This window comes from Gossypium arboreum, chromosome 10 (assembly GCF_025698485.1).
Source record: "Gossypium arboreum isolate Shixiya-1 chromosome 10, ASM2569848v2, whole genome shotgun sequence".
Classification (NCBI taxonomy): Eukaryota; Viridiplantae; Streptophyta; class Magnoliopsida; order Malvales; family Malvaceae; genus Gossypium; species Gossypium arboreum.
In genome coordinates this window covers 481,721-506,323 of record NC_069079.1, presented here as the reverse complement: position 1 = coordinate 506,323, position 24,603 = coordinate 481,721, and the positions used below count along the sequence as shown (strand labels likewise).

Below are 24,603 nucleotides of genomic sequence, written 5' to 3'. Positions count from 1 at the left end.
ACCTAAGCTAAAAAGTAATGGCAGACAACAAAGTACAAATATACTGTCGGATCATGTGGCTCAACTACTGTAATAAAAGAGACAGACACCCAACACTCACATTTCAACAAAGCAAAAGAGGTAAACAGTCATTTTACTTTTGGTCGTATTGTGTTTTGGTCTTTTTACTATGTCAAATTTGGGATTTAGTCCCCATACTTTAATTCTCCACAATTTGGTATCTCTACTAATGTTTATCAGTTACTTCAAAGAGTTAAATCAACTAATCATTTCAGTTAAATCCTGCTATTAATCCTTTTACTTTATAAAATTTATGAATTTAGTCCCTATACTTTAATTTGGTCATTTTTGTCCTTGAATTTTTAAAATTTTAGTCATCACCAAATGATAATTGTTAAATTCATTAAGTTCTGTTATTTTCAAAATCTAATGTGGTCATATGCAGTGGTGAACGTATAGGGAGGTTGGCAGGGGTCTCGACCCCCCTAAAATGAAATTTTTTTCATATGGCTCCTTTAAAATTTTTAAAAATTTAAATTAATAAGGATAAAATTACACTTTGGCCCCTATAAAAATATAAAAATTTAATTCAATCCTTTAAAAATTATAAAGATATAGTCTATTAAAATGATGGAATTGCAATTTTTCTATTGTAAAAATTATAATTTAATTTCGGCCCCCCTAAAAATATTTTTTGGTTTCGCCCCTGGTCATATGTATAATACCATGCCAGTTTTTTATTTCAACATATTACTCACAAAAATTCAGTTAATGAATTAACAACTTTCATTTGCATAAAGACTGAAAGTTTAAAATTCAAAAAATATATAGGGACTTAGAATGATCAAATTGGAGAATATTGATTAAATCTATAATTGTACGCATAATAAAAAAACTAAAACTGACCAAATCGAAAAGTACAAGAATAAAATTGATCAAATTAAAGTATAGGGACTAAATTCACAACTTTTGCAAAGTACAGGGACTAGTAGTAGAATTTAACCAAAAAAAGACATCGTAATTTTTCCTTCATGATTAAATATTTGTTGTAACTGATGTCAGAGATCAAATTATGACAAACTAAAACATAAGGATTAAATGTCAAATTTTAAGTAGAGGGACTTAAACTACAATTTAACCTTTATAATTTTCTAGGTGTGAAAACTAGTAGGTCTTTTAATGGCGTGGAGTCAGACGAATAGGAAGACCATTATCGGGTGTTGGCATCATATCACCAACAATCTTTTCCTTTGGATTCACCAATTCCCATTGAAACCTTTTCACAACGTTATGCACGAAAGTGAGGATAGCCAATCTTGCATACTCTTTTCCGGGGCACATTCGAAGCCCACCGCCGAACGGAACGTATGTAAACGGCGGCAGTTTGTTCCCTTCATCGTATCTCGATGGATCGAATTTCTCGGGTTCCGAAAAATATTCTGGGTTCTTGTTTGTTGTGCTTACCGTCCAATATATCTGCACACGCACACACACCGTATTAGATCAAATTTAATTAGGTAGGCTTCTATAATTCATGGCCGGCGAGGTTAGGAATCTTGTGTTAGAGGCTTGAAATAAAATTTTAAGTTTTGGAGGGTTGAAGTTTGAGATTCCGTGTCAGGAGGATGTAGATTGAATTATTAATTATTGAAGGGGTCAAAATATAATTTCACTATATAAACTAAAAGGGAGAGGTAAAAGTACTATAGAGGCCCCTACAAAAAGAGTCAAATTGCAACTTTTCCCTCTACTCAAAAAACAGTCAAATTAGTCTATATACGTTACATCAAAAAGCAAATTCCTCCTATCCGTTAAAAATTTCATTCATTTGTACAGTTAAAAACTGGCGTGATTGAAAAAAATAATCGAAAATGGCATGTTGTACCACATGTACCTCATGCTGATGTAAGGAGCACTTTTTATCAATAGAAATAGATAGAATTTTTAATAGAATGACTAGTTTGCTTTCTAATCTAATGTGCAAGGACTAATTTGTTATTTTTTGAGTATCAAGAGAAAAATACAATCTAACTACTAGTATAGAGATCTTAATGATACTTTCACAAAAAAAACAATTACTATTTAAATTAGTCGCTTTAATGAGAAGATAGTTTTATTTTTAGTCAATTTTTTAAAATAATATTATTAGACAATGATAAAATTTCACTTTTTCCTTCTTTAAAAAATTATAATTTAATTCTAGCTCTCATAAAATTTTTAAAAATTATAAAAATTAATAATAAAATTATATTTTAACTTATTAAAAGAAAAGTACCTTCCAACCCTTTGGAACAGTGTAACCAGCATAAGTAAAATCAGTGAGGGCCACTCTGAAAGTGCCTTGGAGTGGAGGTGTAAGTCTCATCACTTCATACATCACATTCCATGAGTATTTCATTTTTTGTATGTCATCCCATTCCAACATCTCCCCTGCCTTTTTATCACCTTCTACTTGCAATTGTTCTGAATATTTCACCACAAAACTTAACAATCAAAACATACCATTTTGTTAAAAATATGTACCTATTTATATTATTAAAAATTGACGTAATTAATGAAATAATTATACCGTGATATGTGATATAAAATTAATTTTAATAATAAAACTGATAAAATTTTTAACAAAAGATCAATTTTACTTATTTTTTTAAATAAAGGAGATATGATTCTTAATATAAAAACATTTATTATACTTTTACCACTAATTCATTTTAGTAAGACTATATATATGAGTTGATTACTTGAGACATTTCATATTATGAACCTAAAACTACACAAATTCAAACTAGGGGCTAATAGGATAGGTAGCTTCTCAAATGTATTTAAGTTTTATAGACTAGGGGCTAATAGGATAGGTAGCTTCTCAAATGTATTTAAGTTTCCTATAAAATAATTAAATTAAAAATTAAATTAATGGTAAAATTTTACATTAACCTCAAAAATGAAAAAGAAAGTTATGTTTAATTTTTTTAAAATGATTGGAATCATAAACTAATATATTATAAAATTATGGGGAAATTGCTATTTAAGTCTCTTATAAAATAATTTATTACCTGCTAGAATTTTGGCATAGATGTGAGGTCTCTCGCCAACGTATTTCATGAAGAAGGTCATAGCAGTAGCAACGGTGCTGTATCCGGCGACCAACAATCCCATAATCTTATCGGCAATCTCAGCTTCCGCCATGTATTTCCCGGTCTTATCGGTGGCCACAATCATATGACAAAGTATATCTTGCATGACAACTCCCGTCACCATAGCAGCTTTCTTCTCTTTTATAACCTCCTTAAGCTCCCTCCGTATCGCTGCCGCAGCCTTATTAGCTTTGTAAAAAGCAGTCCCCGGAAAATCCAAAGGAATCGAATGCATCCCCAAAGTTATATCGTCGAATCTTTTAACAAGCCTAGAGATACGCTCTGGTTCATCGATTCCTAAAAAGAAACGACATGCGAGAGTCAAAGTTAAGGTCTTTGCGAGTGGAAACGCCTTCACTTGGTCATTTTTTTCCCAGTATTTCTCCATTTGTTGCTGTGTTATGGCGTCCATTTTGCCTAAATACCTCATTAATGCTTCGGGTTTCAAGAATCCCGGCGAACGCAAGATTTTTTTCGAGTCTGCGTCGAAGGAGCTTTGTACGGACGCGGCGGAGGAGGACTGGTAAGATCGGAATAGTTTCTGGGTGGAATGAAGTCGGAAAGCGGTGAAGAGCTTTTGTTCGTTTGAGAACAAAAATTTGTGTCCTTCCGGACCACATATGACGACGGTTTCTTCGCCGAGAATCCTTGTTTTGAAAATACGAGGAGAATATTTTCTCATCCGATTAAACACGAAATTTTCCGGGTTCCCAAACAGGAACTCGAGAGTTTCGCCGACGATTGGCCACCCTAAGCTCCCTGGTGGAAGCTCTTTGGCGAGACTCGATTTGGGTTTGGGTCTTAGTGCAAAGGTGACAACGAAAACAATAGCAAGTGTGAGAAGAATAATAGGAGCAGTGAATGAAACAGGTGGAGAAAGCTCCATCTCCATTTCCGTGGCGGTTTTTAGCTTACTTGAGAAAGAAAGCGTGGGAAAATTTAATGGATGGTGATTTATGCAATGCGATAAGTTGGATTTATAACATATGCAAAGACATCAGTTCAATTATTAAGGTTTTGTGTGGAAAATATTTAATTAAAAATATATTTACAAAAGATTTATTTCACAATTAAATTATTGGTTTGGTATTGTTAGTTAAAGTCTATAAATAATTTTTATTAATTTTAATTTTTTAAAAAAATATTTTTAAATAATTTTTCTAATCAAATTAATTTTCAATTAACTCGTGATACTGAATTTAACAATCCCAAGATTATAGTATAAATTTTTACTATGAAATTCTATTTTTGTCTTCATATAATTTTCTCGTGTCATAATTTATACTTATTCCAAATTGAATTAATATGGTGAATTAATCGAATAATTGAGTATCGGTTCAATTAATAAAAGATTAATATGTTCTTTCTTTTAAATAATGATTAATATTATTATTACGGTGCTTTTGCTTCTTCTTTTTATGTATTTATATAATATTTAAATAAAATAATTAAGAATCAATAACCACATGTTTAATAAAATTTATACTATCATAATTTTAATTATTTAGATGTTTTTTTATCATATTTTATTTCATGTAACCTAATTGTGTCCACTATAAAAAGGTTTAGTTCAATCCAACCAAATTTACCTAGTATACATTCAAGTCCCACTAGAAAAAGTTTTCTTCTTTTAAAATAATTGTCACTAGGATATAAGTCCAAAGTTGTAGGTCAACTCTAAAATTGGTGAAAGAGGGTTTGGTGGTGATACTTTTAGGATCAAATTTTGGTTATTAATTCATAAATTTTAGTCATTGCAAATCACATCTATTTTCCACTAAAAACTCAAAAAGTTACCTTAAATTGGACTTCACCTAATAGATAGAAAATAATAGTGGAGGGATCCAAAATGTAATTTTTTTCTATTTTTAATTGATATTTGGATACATAACGAAAGGATTAAAATTTCTATGTAATTAGGTTTAAAGGAGAGAGAAAATATATGGAAATTAAGGTTGAAAAGTGTTGAAATTTGATTGGATGATGGAATAGATGGACTAAATTGACAAAAAAAAGTGTTGAACTTTCTACACGATTGGAAGGCAGAACAACAACATGGGGCAACAAAAATAAAAGGGAAAGAAAAATAAAGAGAGAACAGAAAGGAAAATCTCCCATGCATTTTTCTTGAACTTTTCCTTAAAATAATAGCTTAATTTCATATCCTAGAGTGCTATGGAAATATTTTCTACGGCGAAACTACTTAGATGAAGAAGAAAGTGAACAAAAAGCATAGGAAAGTGAAGAAACAGGTAAGAACTTAATTGAATTCAAGTTAGTTTATTTTAATTTAAATATTTGAGTATATGAATTTTAATATGAAATAATTAAATAAGATATGGTTAAGATTATTGAATATGTATATTGAATTTAATAGTGAGTATGTAATTAAAGGTATGTTAATAATGTAAGAAAATGATAAAGTGATAATTTAGTGGTTTGTGAATTTTATGAAACTAAGGATTAAATTATAAAGATTAAAATTTTTTATCTGTCATTATTTGATAAGTGAATAGATGTAATAGCATAACGAAATTGTTGTAGAAAGAACTAAATTGAATAAAGTGTAAAATTTGATATGTGAATAAATATTATAATAAATAGTTTAAATAAAATGTTAGTGTTAGTAAATGAAGTGAAAAGCGATATTAAAGTGTTATATTAATGAATAATGAATTTTCATGAATCTAAGGGTTAAATTGTAAAATGTTCAAAACATACTATGTGAGCTAAAATAGTGAAATGAAGTGCTTAATGAAAATAAGTTAAAATCAAAAGTGTAAAATATTGTGAACATGCCATTTGTTTGTCTTATGTGAATTTAATAAAAAGAAGTGTAGTATATGTGTTTATATGATTCAAAGTGATTTTGCAAAGTGGAATTGTGTGCAAACTGAAAAATGTGCTATAAACTTATATATGTGAATGTGTGAAATGATAATATTATATATATGTTTACGTGATTTAAAATGAACAAACAAAGTGTTATATGAATAAATGTCTTAGTGAGCTCAGATGATACATGACATGTGATCATAAATGATTTTCGGAGCTAAGATGGGTTTGAGATTCAGATGGGAACTAGGTTGGTGTTGCAGGGGGTTTGGAGGGGATCAAGAGAGGAGAGACGGATTATGTAACGTGCTTAATGGAGTTTTGTTATCAAAGTTCTGTTATAGTCCAGGAGTTCTATTTTTGGATTGAAGCTCTAGAATTTATCGAAATACCATATGTTCTGATTGATTGAAACTCCTTTAAGATTCACTAAGATTCCAAAAAGGAAATTTTAATTTGTTGGATGAGTTATTTGATTGCCATTTGGCAGCATAATAATATGACATGTGGGTAATTCTAGAACAAATTTAATTATAATGAAAATTCAGAAAAAAAGTTGTACAACTTGTCTTTTCTTTTCTTTTCCTTTTCAATCTTTCTACATGCTAAGCTAATTTTTTATATTCTTATTTCTATTTAATTTTTTTTAGGTATCGACACATTTTATATGCATACCATGTTTATATTATTTTTCATATCTAGATCCTGCTATGGACCAATTTTGTTGAACATGGAGAAATTTGAATATCTTTTTGGCCTTTTAGCCAATTATTCCACTTATAATAAACTACGTCTTAACTTTTGAACGCATTAAAAATCATGTCATTTGGATTTATATAGCTGAAGTTAGGATTAATTTACTGAAGCATGTGTTGCTAATTGTGAGATTGGACTTGGATCAACAAAGATATTAAAATCAAGGCCCAATTACAATCTTTTGCACTTTTTAATTCATCTAATAAGGAGATGTGTATGCCGATCGAGTCTTAGTTTAATTGGTATGAGCATGGTTATTAATGTAGGAATATGTGGGTTTGAGTGCGTTGAAGCATAATATCCTCCTATTTATGGGTTAAGGAGGGGCTATGCTTAATTCTAAGCATTGTGTTAAAAAGAGCAGATATGATCAGAAGCTAGAATAAGATTATTCAAAAAAATAAATAAGGAGATGTGTATTGTCGATTAAGTGTTTGCTCGGTTGGCATTGACATTGTTGCTAGAGAAGGAGGATGTATGTTTGAATGCGCGTTATTTTCTTATTTAAGGGTTAAGGAGGGGCTATAATTTGTTCTATGCATTGATAAAAAATAAGGAGGTGAGTACTTAAGAAATTTGTATATAACGTATTATAATTTTATATAAAAATTTTACTTAAAAATGAATTACTATAAAAAATTATTAATATGATTAAAATAAATTCTAAACAAGTAACAAAAATTAAAATCAAATCATTATATGTATTATGTTAGTAAAAAAATTAAAATTAGTTCATAATATAATTATTAATAAAATAGCAAGAAAAATAAACATCATATGCAATATTTATCTAATTAATCTAGTGCAATTTTGTTGAGTTAGTTCCTCTTTAACATTTAACATATATTTCTTACCATCATCTATTTGTCATTAACTGAGTTCATTATCTTCATTTGAATTCGAGTCTGCATTATTAAGATTATCAAGATCTACTTCTTCCATGTACTATTTGTAATACCCTGAAAATTTTTACAGTAAGATATTATCCTTGATATAGTAAAATAAGGAAATAAAGTGACAAAAAGGGAAATTTTGAGTTATGCCAATATTGAGAAGTATATTATGATATATTAATTCAAGAAAGGACTAAATTGTAAAAGTGAGAAAAGTTTTGTTGCACAAGAGTAAATATTCATAATTTGAGGGGTTAAAGTGTAAATATGAAAAAGTTAAAGGACCAATAGTGTAAATAATTTAAGAGTGGAATGATCTAGAAACTAAGGAAAATGGATGAATTAGGACCAAATTGAATAGATGAAGAACTATGAGGGACTAAATTGCAATTTTACCAAATTAAATGATGACTCAAGGATGGAATTTTAAAAGATAATGAAGAGCAAAATGGTCAATTGGAAGAGAGAGAAATCTAGAAAATAATAATGATGCTAGAGATATTTTGATATTTTATAATTATTTAATTAGATAAATATTATTTTATTAATACTTTAATAAGATATTTTATTATTATTTTATTAGTATACAAAGAAAGAAAGATGAGAAATTCTCATCCATATTTTCCCATGCACTAACGTGAGAGAAAGAGAGGAAGAAAGAAAGTTTTACTTTCTTTACAATTTAGTCCTTTACCAAAAATTCACCATTTTCACCCAAAAATCAAATGAATTTCCATAGCTACCAAGAGACAAAAATGTTAAGGAGAGCATGGGGAGTTAGAATATCAAGTTGGATTCAATAAATAGAAGCTGGAGAGAGAGAAAATCAAGTTAAAGATTAGTATCAATAGAACAAGGTAAGTATATCAAGATTTCAATATGTTTTAAGTTTGTTATTATTGACAAAGCATGGAAATAATGTTATAGTAGAGTTTTCTTACATAAGGTCCTATGTTTTTGATATGTTAGTGAAGAGAAAATAAGAGAAAGTGATGAGAAATGGTGTAGAAAAAGAAAATAATGGTGTTATAACATGGTAATTAATAGCTTGCACAAAAACAGTTTGGACAGCAGCAGTAGACTAACTTTGAAAAATCACCATAAATTGTATAAATCGAATTAGAAGATGAAAAAAATATGGAATTAAAGATTATTGAGTATAGTTTCTCATATAATAAATAGTGTAAGCAATGGATTTTTAAATTTTAAGATATAATGAATTTTTTGAGACAATGTCAGAATGAATTCGGGTTCCCCTGTTCTGACTTTGAAAAATCATAAAAAATTGAATAAAAATAATTATGGGCTTAAATTTATATTTATAAAATCCTGAATGAGTCTATTTTTAATATAAACAAACAATAATATCATTTGAATCCTGTCTGAGGAGATAATTAATTTTTGGTGAAGAGGGGTCAGAACTGTTAGACAGCAGAACAGGGGTAACGTTAAAGAATAAACTGTACTTATTGGCTAAACCAAAAATTCTGAAATTTTTATGGTAAGAATATATATGATTCCAGATTCAGGGAAAATTATCGGATATTAATTTTTAGCTCTATAGATCCAGATATAAATAATTTAGTGACTATGATGCAGATAGATAACTTGAATATTTATAAAAGTAAATGATAAAATTATGGATAATGTCACTTACAAGTGTGTTATCTATATTAAGGATGTGGAATGGAGAGGGGAGGAGGAAAATATGTATGAAATGGATTATTTTATTATTTTATTATTTAAATTATAAAATTGAATGAAATTATTAATTTAGTTCAAGATCGGGAAAACATGTTTTAGGGATTAAATTGAAAAGTATTGAAATTATGAAAATTCTGATATTTTATAGAATTCATAGATTGTTATCAATATATATGAGAATAATAGCTGGAAATAAGGATTAAATTGCAAGAATTTTATTTTCCTGACCCTAAGGATGAAATCGTCATTAATTAAAAGTTTAGAGGCAAAATGGTAATTTTGCCTAGAGCATTAATTAAATGCATTAGAATAGGAAATGAATGAAAATGATGATCAAATTTATTTATAAAGGTCCGGACGACTCAAATATGAGACTTGATCGTGGAAAAGAAAAGATATCAGATTAATGAAATTATAAACACAAACAAGCAATGAGGTAAGTTCGTATAACTTGAATTATATTCTTAAATGCTTGAGATTGTATGTTATTTATGTGAATATGATTTGAATGTTCATTGTATGAAAATTTATGAAACATTGATAAATTTGATAAAAGGAGAAGAAATCTCGGTTGAATAAAAGGAAAATTCGATGGATCTCTGAAAAGGAATTGACGGTAAAAAGGATCTAGCCCGGACGGGTGATCCTATCCTGATATAGCCCTCCGAAGAATATGTGTAAAACGGATTTAGCCAGACGGGTAATCCGAATTAGGGTCTCAATTTAGTGCGACTGGTAATTGAGATCCAAGCTCATTAGAGTAATTGTCGTTGCGAGGATTTAGCCTGGACTGGTAATCCCGACAATACTCTATGAGTTTATATTCTGAGGATTTAGCTTGGACCGTAATCCCTTTGTAAGGATGAGGTTCATGGAGTGTGCTCTCGATATGAAATGTGTAAGACCATGGTTGAAAGATACCATGACAACTCAGTGTGTAAGACCATGGTTGAAAGATACCATGGCAACTGATATGAGATGTGTAAGACCATGGTTGAAAGATACCATGGCAACGTGACATGAAAAGAATAAGACCATGGTTGAAAGATACCATGACAACATGATGAAAATGAGTAAGACCATAGTTGAAAGACACTATGGCATCACATCAAAGATAAATAAGACCGTGGATGGGAGACGCTATAACATCTGTTGAACAATTGATATTCAGGTAAAATGTATCAGATGACGAATGGTTATATGAAATGGTTGTGTGAAATGTTTACAAGAACTGGTCATATGGAAATATATGTACAAAAGCGTTGTATGAAATAATTATGAAAATGGATAAACGAAATAAGTATAAGTACATGGAATAAAATTTATGTTAAGTTTGATATAAGCTATTACCGAATAAATATACATAAAATATATGGAAATGATGAAGCATAAAATATTGATATAATGAAATGAATGATATATGCTTGTGAAGAAACGGTAAGAGCATGATATGTTTCATGACATGTACATATATGATTATCTTTGATATGTTGATACAAGGAAATTATGTAATTGAGACTATTATTAAACTCAAGTGCGACATGTCGAGAAAATAGATATATCAATGTTGAATTTATATGAGATATGTGCAAGTATACTAACAATGTTGTTGTTTGATGCTTATACAAGTGCCAAACTGTTGATTGAATGGTAATATATTTATTTTATATGATGCATTGAATCGGTAAGTATTTTAATTTTTTTAAGTGATCTGCAAATGGTAGTAATACTCCGAAACCTTGTTCTGGCAGCGGATACGGGTTAGGGGTGTTACATTATTTGATGTATTTTTAATTCTATTTATGATTGAAGTTATGAAATATGCAACATGCTAGTACGATCCAACCTTGTTTTTTTTTTTATACTATATTAATGTTTCTCAACCATATTTTGAAACTTTAAATGTCTCAAATTGAAAAGTTCACTGAGTTGCCTATTGTACTTGTGTCTAACACAATTTTCTCGTATGATGTACGAAAATATTTTCTATTTGCATAATTAGTATCGATTTTATAATATTTAATTTCACAATTCAATTAATTCGTAACTTTAAAAATAAAAACTTATAAACTTAAATTGGAGAAAGATTTATGATAGATTATATATATATATTTATAATACGTAAATTAAATAAAATAATAATATTTTTAGTGAAACGTTGAAAGGGGTAGTATTGTAATAATAAATGATAGAAAAAGTGAAAGGTGAGGTGGTCTTTAGAAAGGCAAAGCGTGCACATGGAAGAAGTGATTGATTTTTATTGAATTGAAATGAAACCAAAGAGAAAGTGATAGTAATAATTATGGAATCACATTCTTTCTCAACTTTACCACCGTAAACCACTTTTTACCATCATCCCAAACGATTATATTTTTTATGGCTTTATTCGTAATTTAACCCCTAAATTATATAATAAATTCCATATTGGTCCTTAAAAAAATTATCAATTTCATCTTAGTTTATCCATAAAAGACGAGATCAATCAACAAGAACAGGACATATAGTAAATTCTTATATGATGTGATACACTTTTTGAATAAAATGTGACAGAAAATCCCATTAAGGACCAATAAGAGAATCGAGGTATGATTTAAGAGTCAATTTGTAAATGCTCCAACCACTCGATTATATATTTGACTTTATCATATCACTATCTTTACATAAAGCTCAACATCATACGGAACCTAACATTTTTGTGGCATGTTCTATGTAATTCTATCATATAGGTATGTCGGTCCATTAAATATCCCTTTTTCTTTTTAATGCTTGGGTTAAATATGAAGTGAATTTACGAGTAGAATTCAATCATGTAAAATAATATTAATGATTTTTGTTCTTTTTTATTATTATTTTTAATTTGTATTTATAAATTATAACTAAAGGGTGAAGACAACAAGACAAGGCATGATTGCCCACTCCCAAAAAGGAAAAGAAAACCCTAAAATTTTCCATTACTATTACTATTAAATTTTATCACAATCATTATGCTAGTGAAACAAAAACTAAATTCAAAAATAAGTTAAAATTAAAAAAATAATTATTATAAAATTAATATTGAAGATATAAATTATGATTTATCATTTCCAAAGGTTAAAATAAAGAAAATAATTTATAAAATTAGGCTTTGACATTTTTTATAACATATTATTTTATATTGATATTCTATGTATAATACTCTTAGTTGACTGAGTCTTAATTCGACTGGCATGTACATTATTGCCAATACAGTAAGATGTGAGTTCAAGTGTACTGAAGCACATTATCTTCCTATTTATATGTTGGATAGGAACTATAGATAATTCTAAACAGATATGATCATGAAAAAAAGTCATATAATAACAAAATTATCAAAAATTCAGATTTCTTATTTTTATTCAGGGGCGTAAGAATAATTCCGTAATTTTAAGTATATTGAGATTATTAAGAAAAAAAAATTCAAACTTAATAAATTTATTTAATTTTTCTTTGTCTTTAAAGCTTTGAGCAATTTCCCTGATTTTAAGGGTTGGAGACTTTTGGCGTGCTAAATGATTGCACTTTTGTAAATTTACACATCAAAAAAAAAAATAAAAGTATTCTATTTTATTTTGACAATGTGTTTAAGTGTATTTTGATTGAACATTTTATCCTAGTTTTTTTTTTAGATTTTTATTTATATTCGAATATATTTTAATTTTAAAATTTATTTTTATTTTTGTTATTTTATCGTATTATTTATGATTATATTTACAATTGTAACTTAAAAAAAGAAAAAAAATTATAGATTCTCGATCATATTTGCTCTTTTTGACTCAATGTCTAAAATTACTTACTGATTTTGATAATATATTTGATTAAGTTGGTGTCACAAGTTAACAATACCATGACAAACAATTTAATCTAACTTTTCATTTTAATAACGTATATATTTCATAAATTATTATAAAATAATTTTAAATTATATGTTTCATTTTATAAAATATCATTTTAAATAAATTTTTATATTCTAAATTTATAATTTTCACAATAAGACTTTTAATTTATTATATTAATTTCTTTATGGCCTCAATATTTATAAAATGCATATTAAGAATTCTAAGCACTTATTATTACATATTCATAAAGTTTAACTACCGATGGTATAAAATTATCCTTAAACAAAGTTAATTCAATTATTTTATTTTAAATTTTTATTAAAAAACATGTTATTGAAGTTCACATCATAAACTAGCAGGAGTGAGGCCCAAAAGTGTGTGTATATATATATAATGAGTAGGTTTTAGTGGTAGAAAAATTAGGTTTAATTTGATACCTGAAAACCCTAATCATCATATAAATATCTCAAAAGTGATTAATGAACAATGTACCATATATTTATATAAATATTACATGTTTTAGACTAATAATATTTTTAAAATTTGGTATTCATATATTTTTATATAAAATAATTAAAATTCTAATTTCTAAATTATTAAAATTAAAAATAATACAATAACACATATCTCTTAAAATATATTTTAAAAAATTAACTTGATTTTAACAACTCCAATAATAATATGTTTTAAAACAACTTTTAACTTTAAAAATGTTTAACAAAAGTGCTATAAAAAAAACAGTGGAAGTCAAAAGACACAAGCATTGCAATATGCAACTGTCGGAAAATGGAGAAAAACAACAACAAGAAAAAAAAAAAAAAAAAAAAAAACAAACGTTCCTATATATGGGTGAAAATTTTCTATCAATCCTTGTAATTTCATAAAATTTAAAATTTAGTCATGTAACTTTTTATTTAAAATTATAATCCAATCATCAACGTAATACTTGAGATAAAATTATTAAATCGAAACTCACTTATTATTTTTAATAAAATTTCCATCTTTTTTTGAGGTTATTTGATAAAAAAATACAAATTCAAGGATTAAAAGAGATAAAAAATTAATAGAGAGTTAAAATGACTTATTGTAAAGTTGAAGGGCCAAAAAATCATTACGCCAAAAAGCAAAGCACGGCAGCCCGAAAAAGTTGCAGTCAATTCATTTCCATAGGATCAATCCAATTCCACCATTTTCAATCTCTTATTTATAAATTCAAGTCTCACTCTCTCTCTTTCTTTAATCAAAGCCTCAAAAGCTCAAAAAAGCGTGCCAAAAAACCCAAGTCTTACTTTGTCTTTCTCAATGACAATGGCTGTTTCATTTTCCATTAAGACTATACTATTTCTTAATTAATGGCTTTGCTTCTTCTTCTTCTTCTACCTCAGTAAAGGGTATCCTTTTTCCTTCACTCTTATTGGGTTACTGATCTCAGTTTAAATCTGGAATTTAAAAAAATGGGGAACCTTTATTGGGTTTACTTAGTGCTGCCATTTTGTTTTGGGTTGGTTTTAAACACTTTGAGTCAAGAGAACTCAGATTCAGATGTATACATTGTCACTCTTAAGCAAGCTCCTTTATCTCATAGCTATCAAGGGTTCAACAATGACTCTACTTCAGTGAGATTAAACAAGCTTTACAAGCCAAGGCATGAACTTTTTTTACCCTTACCTGCTACATTTCTGTATTTTAATAGGTTGTTTGTTTCTCTGGAAAATGGGAGCACTTGGACATTCATAAATATCCAACAATTAGTAATTGCTTTGCTAAATTTTGATTATTGTGTTCATTGTTGCCTTATTCAGTTGTTTGAAGATGTAATTTTTAGAGATTGCCTAATAATTTCTCTATATTTAGGAACGATTCAAGATCACATCAAAGGTCTAGTTCTTATATATCTCGAGTTCATGATTCTTTGTTAAAGAAAGCTTTGAAGGGGGAGAAATATAGGAAGTTATATAGTTACCGTTACTTGATTAATGGCTTTTCAGTGCTTATTACTCCCCAACAGGTATATTATCATTCAATGTTCTTCATAATTATCCATCATTTTGGAACACTGTTCTTAATTAGTTGTATTCTTTTATTTATAAGGCGGACATGCTTTCGAGGAGACAAGAAGTTGCGAATGTTGTGTTGGATTTTCCTGTTAGAACTGCAACCACATATACTCCGCAGTTCTTAGGTCTACCAAAGGGTGTATGGCCCCGGGTTGGCGGATATGAAACGGCCGGAGAGGGTATTGTAATCGGGTTTATTGATACCGGTATAGATCCAACTCATTCTAGCTTTGCCGATGATGTATCAGACCATACGTACCCTGTTCCAGACCATTTTTCCGGCATTTGTGAGGTTACTCGAGACTTTCCTTCCGGATCATGCAATAGGAAGCTTGTCGGAGCACGCCATTTTGCAGCATCTGCTATAACCAGGGGAGTATTCAATTCATCTCAGGACTATGCTTCACCGTTAGACGGTGATGGCCATGGCACGTAAGTGAATATTAACTGGTTTTTATTGATCATTGTTGAGATCTTAGATAGACACTTAACATTGGGATGGGCTTATGTTGAACGATCTGCAATAAATTCCTGAAACTTGCTTACGAGGTGACTTGACATTATCAGTCTTGGTTGGACCTTCTAATGTTTGTCGATGAATATAATATTAATGCAGGCACACGGCTTCGGTTGCAGCAGGAAACCATGGGATTCCAGTGATGGTGGCTGGACACTACTTCGGAAATGCTAGTGGGATGGCTCCTCGTTCACAGTAAGTTTCATGAGAAATCTTTCAAGTTTGAGTCTAGTTTAATTTTGTCAATAGAACCCACCTGTTTCTCGAACATGTACTCATTTCTATTTGATCATACTAACGATGTGCCTACTTTTTCCAGTATTGCTGTTTACAAAGCTTTATATAAGAGTTTCGGTGGATTTGCTGCAGATGTAGTTGCTGCTATAGACCAGGTATGCCTTAGTTTCGGTTTCAATTTCGGCAAATAAGTTTATGTCACATGACTTGTTCATCATACATATTGCAGGCAGCTCAAGACGGGGTCGATATAATAAGCTTATCAATAACTCCCAATAGACGTCCACCCGGTATCGCAACCTTTTTCAATCCCATTGACATGGCATTGCTATCAGCTGTGAAGTCTGGTATTTTTGTTGTCCAAGCTGCCGGAAATACCGGACCGTCACCTAAGAGTATGTCTTCTTTCAGTCCATGGATCTTCACTGTTGGTGCTGCCTCTCATGACAGAGTATATTCTAACTCTATCGTCCTTGGAAACAATTTAACTATCCCTGGAGTTGGACTTGCCCGTAAGTCTCCTTAATTCTTATGAGATTATGTGAGCTCAGATTTGATTGAGTGTCATATAATTGATTGTTGTCATTCACTCGGTTTTTTTTTTTTCAACAGCGGGTACATGTTCAAATGAAATGTACACATTGATTTCTGCAGTTCATGCTCTAAGCAATGAAACAACACTTGCCAATGATATGTATGTCGGTGAATGCCAAGACCCCGGTAATTTTGATCGGGAACTTATCCAAGGAAACTTGTTAATCTGTAGCTATTCAATCCGGTTCGTGCTCGGACTCTCTACGGTCAAGCAGGCCTTACAAACTGCGAAAAACCTCAGTGCAGCTGGTGTTGTGTTCTGTATGGATCCTTTCGTAATTGGTTTTCAGCTTAATCCAACACCATTGAACATGCCTGGCATCATAATTCCTTCTACAAACGATTCCAAGGTTTGATTGTGCTTGTTCTTTTTTTTTTTTTTTGACGGCATACGCAAATTACCTGCTCTTTGTTTTTAATATCAATGATGAGCAGATTTTACTCCAATATTACAATTCTTCTTTGGAGAGAGATGGTTTCACAAAGAAAATTGTTAGATTCGGGGCAGTCGCGAGCATTTCAGGTGGACTGGAAGCAAACTATAGTGTCTCGGCTCCGAAGGTCATGTATTATTCTGCCCGAGGACCAGATCCTGAGGACGGTTTTCTAGACAACGCGGACATAATGAAACCGAACTTGGTTGCTCCTGGGAATTCAATATGGGCTGCTTGGAGTACTCTCGGAATGGAATCAGTTGAATTCCAAGGTAATAGTTAAACAACATGAGCGATAACTTGATTACAATTTGATATCAGCTACATCGTTAAACAATTAACTCGATATCTTAGGTGAAAGCTTTGCGATGATGTCCGGGACGAGCATGGCGGCTCCTCATATTGCGGGGCTAGCTGCATTGATAAAACAAAAGTTTCCTCATTTCAGTCCAGCAGCCATTGCTTCAGCACTTTCTACAACGGCTTCACTTTACGACAAAAATGGCAGTCCGATAATGGCTCAACGCGCTTATATGAACCCTGATCTAAACCAATCTCCAGCTACACCATTTGATATGGGGAACGGCTTCGTAAATGCATCATCGGCTCTCGATCCGGGTCTAATCTTTGAATCAAGTAAGCCAATTCGAGAAAATCGAACTTATTATAACCCATCCTACGTCTCATTCTAATCACATTATGTACTTACTTGTTGCAGCCTATGAAGATTATATGTCCTTTCTTTGTGGCATCAACGGTTCAATCCCCATTGTTTTTAACTACACCGGTCAAAACTGTCAGCTCTATAACTCGACAGTCACCGCTGCTGACTTAAACTTGCCATCGATCACCATTGCTAGACTGAACCGATATCAAACCGTTGGAAGATCATTGACAAACATTGCGGGCAATGAAACGTACAGGGTTGATTGGACTGCTCCTTTCGGGGTTTCAATGAACGTCACTCCATCTCATTTCTTCATTGCCATGGGGGAGAAGCAAGTCTTAAATATAACCTTTAATGCGATGACAAATGATTCCACCGCCAGTTTTGGGAGGATCGGACTTGTCGGAAACGGTAGCCATAACCTTAATATACCATTATCAGTCATTGTAAAGCTTTACTAGTGAGTTTTTTACAGTATGCCTTTTTGCTTTGTTCTTCAGCTTTTTCGTTGCCTTAGCTTTCAACCAATTTTTTTCATTCATTACCATGTAAATGCAAATCATTTTGTAATCAAAATTGATTAAATAATTTACTAGTTGTTCATTTTGCCAATTTATATTTTTATATAAAGCCTAACAAAATAGTGGATTTTGTACTTAAAAGACTAGAAACCCAAAATTTGCAATTTAATCCCTCCTAAAATGATGAAACTAAAATTCACATATAATTTACAAATAATTAGAATTTTTTTGAAATGATTGTGTTATATCCAAAATTACTAAATTTTCCTTCAATAATTCATGGGCTCTTTTAGTTATCTTACCCTCTAAGTTTAAAAAATTATGAAAATGACTTAACTTCAAAATTAATTATAGGAATGACTTGACTTTTACAGTAGAGTTGAGTGACGGACTTTTACAGTAGAGTTGAGTGCCGTCACTTTCCCTAGCGGTAGCATCCTAAAAATCTCAAAAAGGAATTTTCTTTTGGTGCCACCTATAAATTGCTCTTATCTATTAAATTAAAGAGTAAATTGGTTCTTTCAGTATCAAGTAACTTATGTTTTATTTCAGTCAAAATTTTGGTGTGTTTAACTCGTTTCAGTCAATACCGACTTATCAAGTTATATTAGTTTAGTTTATATTGATATTGTTATGAGTACAAAAAGATATAAATTCAAGCATGATAAAGTATATTTATCTTTCTATTCTAAATATTGTATCAGAAAAGGTTAAAAATTACAAAATTAAAAATTAATTAAATGGATCATCGCTAACATATCAAATAACACTTATCAGATACACGCGCAAATTATCCTGACGTTTCACGTACGAGTGCAGGGACAGTCATTAACTCATCAGCTAGTTAACCATCATCCAACTGCAATAATTAACTGATGCAGCTAGTTAACCGTCATCTAACTGCAATAATTAATTAATGGAAATGGCAATCCAACTGCAAGGCAGTGTTTCTGGCAACACCCCAACACCCTCCTTTGCCTCTGTATGGCTCCCTCTCCACCATTCCCAAGCTTAATCCCCTACGCCTATACAAGGCCAAGAGGTGCTCTTGCCTACTGCTCAGTACAAGCTCAGCAAAGGCTGCGTTATTAAGCAGTAACCGTCGAGAAAGTGGTCGTCCATTGGCCAACTTTCCCCCAAACATCCATCACTTCCTTCATTTTAATTCCATATATTATATACATCATCAAGGTCATCTTCATCCGAAACATCATATAAATATATTAAATGAAACTATGTACATATTGTATATGAATTTTATTTTATAAACAGTTTAAAAACTGTGTAATTAATTTAATTGCTATTATTTTGAGTAGAATTGAAATTTAAAAATAAAAAAATATAAAAATTAAAAATGGCTAAATCCATAATTTCCGGGTTAATAACAAAATTTAATCTATATAATATATATATTTGAAAGTTAAATTCATTAATTCATTCAATGAATACAATCATACAATTCAGAAGAAAAAATAGCAAACACTTATCGTAGATGGTGAATGACAAGTTTTATCAATACAACAAAGGCTTTAGTCTCAATATTAATAGAACATTATGGCACGTCGACAATTAGTTATGTCACAACTCAAGTATGATATATTTGGAATGATTGCAAACAGTTAATACGATAAGAAAATCAGCCCCAATTACTTGATTGAACAACCCAAAATTCAGTTATTTCAACTACATTAAATGATATTTCAAATTGGTCAAGACTCTCAGTTTATAGCCACTTCTTTATCGTACCAGTTGTTGCTTTATTGAATTTTCTTCATTAATAGGCTAACGCTTCCACTTTGATCGTTATGGGCTAGACCTAAGATTGAGTCCTACACAGGTAGACCTAATTTTAACGGTTGGAATAGTAACAATGAAAATGGGCACCTCTTTAGTGAGATTATATGAACAAATATCCGAACCTAAATACGTAATTGGTATGGATGCTTATACAATTACAGGAGGGAGGTTCAGAATTAATTCTTATAGTATTGTTGGGGGTCAATAAGCTAATTTCCATGAATGTCTATTTGTCGGGTTGTCCCCCTAAATTTGAAATAGTTATAAATACTATAACAAAATTTAATAAGAAAATATCTTACAAAATCTATAAAGATTAAATTAGATCTCAATATTTTAAAACGTGTCAATAATAACATATATTAATATAAAAGAAAAAAAGAATATATACCCACCAATATAACGCCGACATTCAAATCCCGACTATTCCTAAAAGGAAAAAAGGAACCGTCGTATAATCATAAAAGTTCCCTAAACTATGACGTGGAATGTTTCCAAAAATAGATGTCGGCACTTGGGAGGGTTAATAATGTATTCATCCCAATCATATAATCATAAATTTTCAAGGTAAAATTATATAAATAGTCACCAATTATGTTTTTATTTTTGTTTTGGTCATTAAACTTTAAAATTTTTAATTTAAACATTAATATTTGAATTTGTTCCTATTTGCGTCACCCACTTTGAAATTGATAATGAAAAGTCTTTTTTTAAAACTAGTATAATAACATATTTAATTCTCAATACTTATATATTCTATCAATTTGATCCTAATTCTAAATAATTCAATCAATATAACCCTTCATATTTATAAATTCTACTAATTTGTTCTTCAAACTTCATAACCAAAACTTTCAGCTTTAAAAAAAAAGCTGGCCGCTTCAATTAGTTGTTTTATTTATGGTTAAAATTATTCAGCACATAACCCTTTTTGTTTATATTTTTAAGAAGTTAGTGTTAAGAAATTAACTAAATACCATTGTCAATAATATAAAATACAAAATTTTAAAATATAATAAATAATAAAACTATATAAATAATTTAATATTTGTAAAAAAATGATTTTTCACTCTAGCTAGCATCATTTTAGTTTTAATTAATCGATAAATGATTTGACTCTAAAAGCAGTTATTAGTGATATAAATTTCTTGTCGAGGATTTAAAATTAAGATTTAGTAGAACACATAATAATCTCTTAATCTGTTTAGAAAATTAAAAATTATTATCAATGTAACAAAAGAAAATTCAATTAATTCTTTCACATTCTTTTTCTTATTTATCAATTTACACGATGCTAGTGAGAGAATATCATTAACTCTTCAATTGAGCTATGAATTCCACTGTTGCTATTAAAGCCATGCCATAAACAAGTCATGTACCCAACATACCGGCTATGGGCTCGATCATCTTTAAAGCATAAGCCTCCACTTATATCAAAGCACATGAGTGCATACGTATGGTCAGCGACTAATTCAGGATTTAGGTAAATCACACCATAAACGTAACAAGTGAATTAATTCACAAACGGATTCAGAAATAATTTATCTTCAGTCCAATCCAATGTATCATTCTACTAATGAATACATCTATGTCTCTACTCGTGGAATTAACTACTCCGATAGCCAAGACCAGTCATCTCCCCAATTGAAATTGTAGACGATATAATCCTTCACAGTATTTGAATCAAATGCTCACTTTAATTTTTTTATGAGATTACAGACTCATTTAGATTATATACTGAAGTAAGTTGTCTTTCTTGTAATGTAAACACTCTTTGCAATACCACTATCTTCAGTTTGAACTTTAGACAATGAATAAGCTAATATTTACTTATCACAATTTCGCTATACATGCAAAATATAAAAGACATAATAGTGAAATGTGAAATTAACTTTATTTTTTTATTCATCGTTCAAATAAATAGAAAACAGTTACATATTTACTACAATATGGGCACATTTCTTAAAAAACATCGCAAACAATTTCGATTGTTTTATTTTAATTTTTTTTTGAATTACAAAAGAAGAATAAAATACTAAAATAATGTGATTTAAACTTAAACTACAATTAAAACGGTGAACACTTTAACAATCACAACAATACAGTGTTTAAATACATGAATAGATTAGTATCTTTTATTTTAATGACCGGGTTAAAGGCACCACCATTCTACAAATTTCGATTGGCTCGCAAACCTAGGAGTATCCTTTCTTGGAATGGAAAATATATTGTGGAAATAGGAAGTCAATGTAAATCATGTGATGCTTCCATTTTTATAATAATTAATTTGTCTCGTAAATCATCAATAATTAAAAAGGGAAAAGAATCAAACCGAATAGTCTAAAGTTATCAGCTATATGTCCAGTATAATCACCAAATACTAATTAACTAATCAGCTTTCACACTTGCACTGCCTTCCCTCTCTTGGGCTCCTATGCCAATACCAGAGACGCCTCGTATTGTTTAAACTTAAGCCATAACATAATTTTAACAACTTGATCTTCCGCAACATGATCATAGATGTTAATTTCGTATTGATATCAACAAATTAATTATTATAAAAATGGAAGCATCACATGATTCACATCGGTTTCCTATTTCCAAAAATCTTTTCCATTCCAAGAAAGGATACTCTTAGCTTTCTATAAATAGCCTCATCAGCTAGTTATCCCTCATCAACTTCACATTCAGTTCTGTTGTGTAATTAGCAAAAGAAATGGCAGTCCAAGTCCAAGGCAGTGTTTCCTCACCTATGGATCGTCCATTGGCCAACTATCCTCCAGACATATGGGGTGATCGTTTCCTCACTCTTTCCTTTGATATCTCGGTATATATATTATTACGTCCATCAAGTTTACTTGCCTTTTTCAGTTAATATATATACATACTGATAAACTTATTAATGGATGTCTTTTAATCTTATCATGTATATATGTAAATCTATAAATGCTAAATTGTGAAAATTAATTCATGAAATAACTTTATTTATGTGTCTTGGTTTTGCTGAGAGATATTTAGTTTCATAGACCCAATGCTTAAACCCAAGAACTCTAGCAGATAGAGGATCTTGAGGAAGTCATGTACCACTCCAGCGATTAAAGACGATATCAAACTTCTTGATATATTTCTCGACTTATAAATTCTTACAATTCTTAACTGCGGAGTTGAGACATATCAACACATATATACTAATTTCGATTTGTTTATATAATGATAATATATGTAGGAACTTGAGTCATGCTCAAGACAAGTTGAAGTGTTGAAAGAAACGGTGAAGGATATGTTGATGGCTTCTACAACTGATCCAATACGGAATATTTTTTTGATTTATTCCCTATGCCGTTTAGGAGTATCCTACCACTTTGAGACCGAAGTAGAGCAGCAATTAGCTCACCGTTTTGATACACTAAGCAAACTCATTCATAACAATGATTATGATTTGCACACAATTGCGGTCATGTTTCAAGTTTTCAGATCTCATGGTTATAACATGCCTTCCTGTAAGTGTAATATATCATGCATATATATATATATCATATTAATCTTAACTAATATCATAATTAATGATTTGTTGTCTCAACAAAATTAATCTTGTCCAAAAGGATCTAGGGTTTTTCTGGATATTTCTAAAAAAATATGTTTTGCTATTCAAACACATAATTATTTGTAGGTGTGCTTGGCACACCTTAAGTGGAGAACACATGTTCAAATCTTGGAGATAATATTGTTGAAATGGGCAATCTGAACATCAAATATGGACAATAAAATAAGCCCTAACATGCAATTGAAACTGAAATACTAACATATTGTATTTTTTTCCTCTTCTTTTGAGTTAGATGCTTTTAACAAGTTCAAATATGAGAACGGCAAGTTTAACGTTAATGATACGAAAGGGATGATAAGTTTATACGAAGCTGCTCAATTCAGAATAAATGGTGAACATAATCTTGATAAAGCCTTTTCTTTCACAACATCACACTTGAAGTCAATGCCGATCAAGTCCACACTATGCCCAATATATTGAAAATGCCCTCTACCGTCCCTACCATAGAGGGGTTCCAAGACTAGAAGCAAGGCAATATATATGTTTTTACGAAAAGGATGAAGTAAGCAATGATACACTGCTTAAGTTCGCAAAGTATGATTTCAATAGGATCCAAATGATTCTTCAACAGGAAGTAAGCAACCTTCGCAGGAACTAAAATCATTTTTGTTATCTAGGTATAAACAAGGAGATATATATTTTATGCATTTAAATTTTAATAATGGGATTTGAAGTATATACAGATATTAATCTTTAGATATTTATTATTCGAATATTTGAATACACTATCCACCTTATTTTTTAAAATTTTATTTAAAAAGATTTTTATACTTGTTGGATTTAATAATTTTTATTTAGATTCAAATTATAATGATTGGATTTAATGCTAATAATAAACAGATTTGGATTCAAATTTTATAAATAGTATAGTTGTTTCTCATTGGTTTGCATGCAGTTGGTGGAAAGAAGGAAATCTAGAATCAAAGCTTCCATACGTAAGACATAGGATCGTGGAGTTTTTCTTCTACGCGGCTGGATTTAATTTTGAACCACGTTACG

The 24,603-nt window shown here is 30.2% G+C and overlaps 2 protein-coding genes and 1 long non-coding RNA gene across 3 annotated transcripts; 2 read left to right on the top strand and 1 right to left on the bottom strand.

Moving 5' to 3' along the window:
- Positions 1-997: 997 nt before the first annotated feature.
- Positions 998-4,114, bottom strand: LOC108488461 (beta-amyrin 28-monooxygenase-like). Its single transcript, XM_017792739.2, has 3 exons — positions 3,054-4,114; positions 2,276-2,463; positions 998-1,476 (listed from the first exon to the last, which is right to left on the bottom strand). The coding sequence occupies exons 1-3, from the start codon at positions 4,024-4,026 to the stop codon at positions 1,177-1,179; spliced, it is 1,461 nt and encodes a 486-aa protein (XP_017648228.1). The 5' UTR covers positions 4,027-4,114; the 3' UTR covers positions 998-1,176.
- Positions 4,115-14,350: 10,236 nt separating this feature from the next.
- LOC108487630 (subtilisin-like protease SBT2.2) lies at positions 14,351-18,294 on the top strand. Its single transcript, XM_053020483.1, has 10 exons — positions 14,351-14,822; positions 15,029-15,184; positions 15,268-15,665; positions 15,850-15,945; positions 16,070-16,142; positions 16,217-16,499; positions 16,600-16,931; positions 17,017-17,287; positions 17,370-17,651; positions 17,734-18,294. The coding sequence occupies exons 1-10, from the start codon at positions 14,631-14,633 to the stop codon at positions 18,141-18,143; spliced, it is 2,493 nt and encodes an 830-aa protein (XP_052876443.1). The 5' UTR covers positions 14,351-14,630; the 3' UTR covers positions 18,144-18,294.
- A 4,374-nt stretch (positions 18,295-22,668) lies between these two features.
- On the top strand, positions 22,669-24,254 carry LOC128281421 (uncharacterized). Its single transcript, XR_008271629.1, has 3 exons — positions 22,669-22,792; positions 23,227-23,500; positions 23,837-24,254. It is a non-coding gene; the product is annotated as an uncharacterized LOC128281421 (long non-coding RNA).
- Positions 24,255-24,603: the final 349 nt, after the last annotated feature.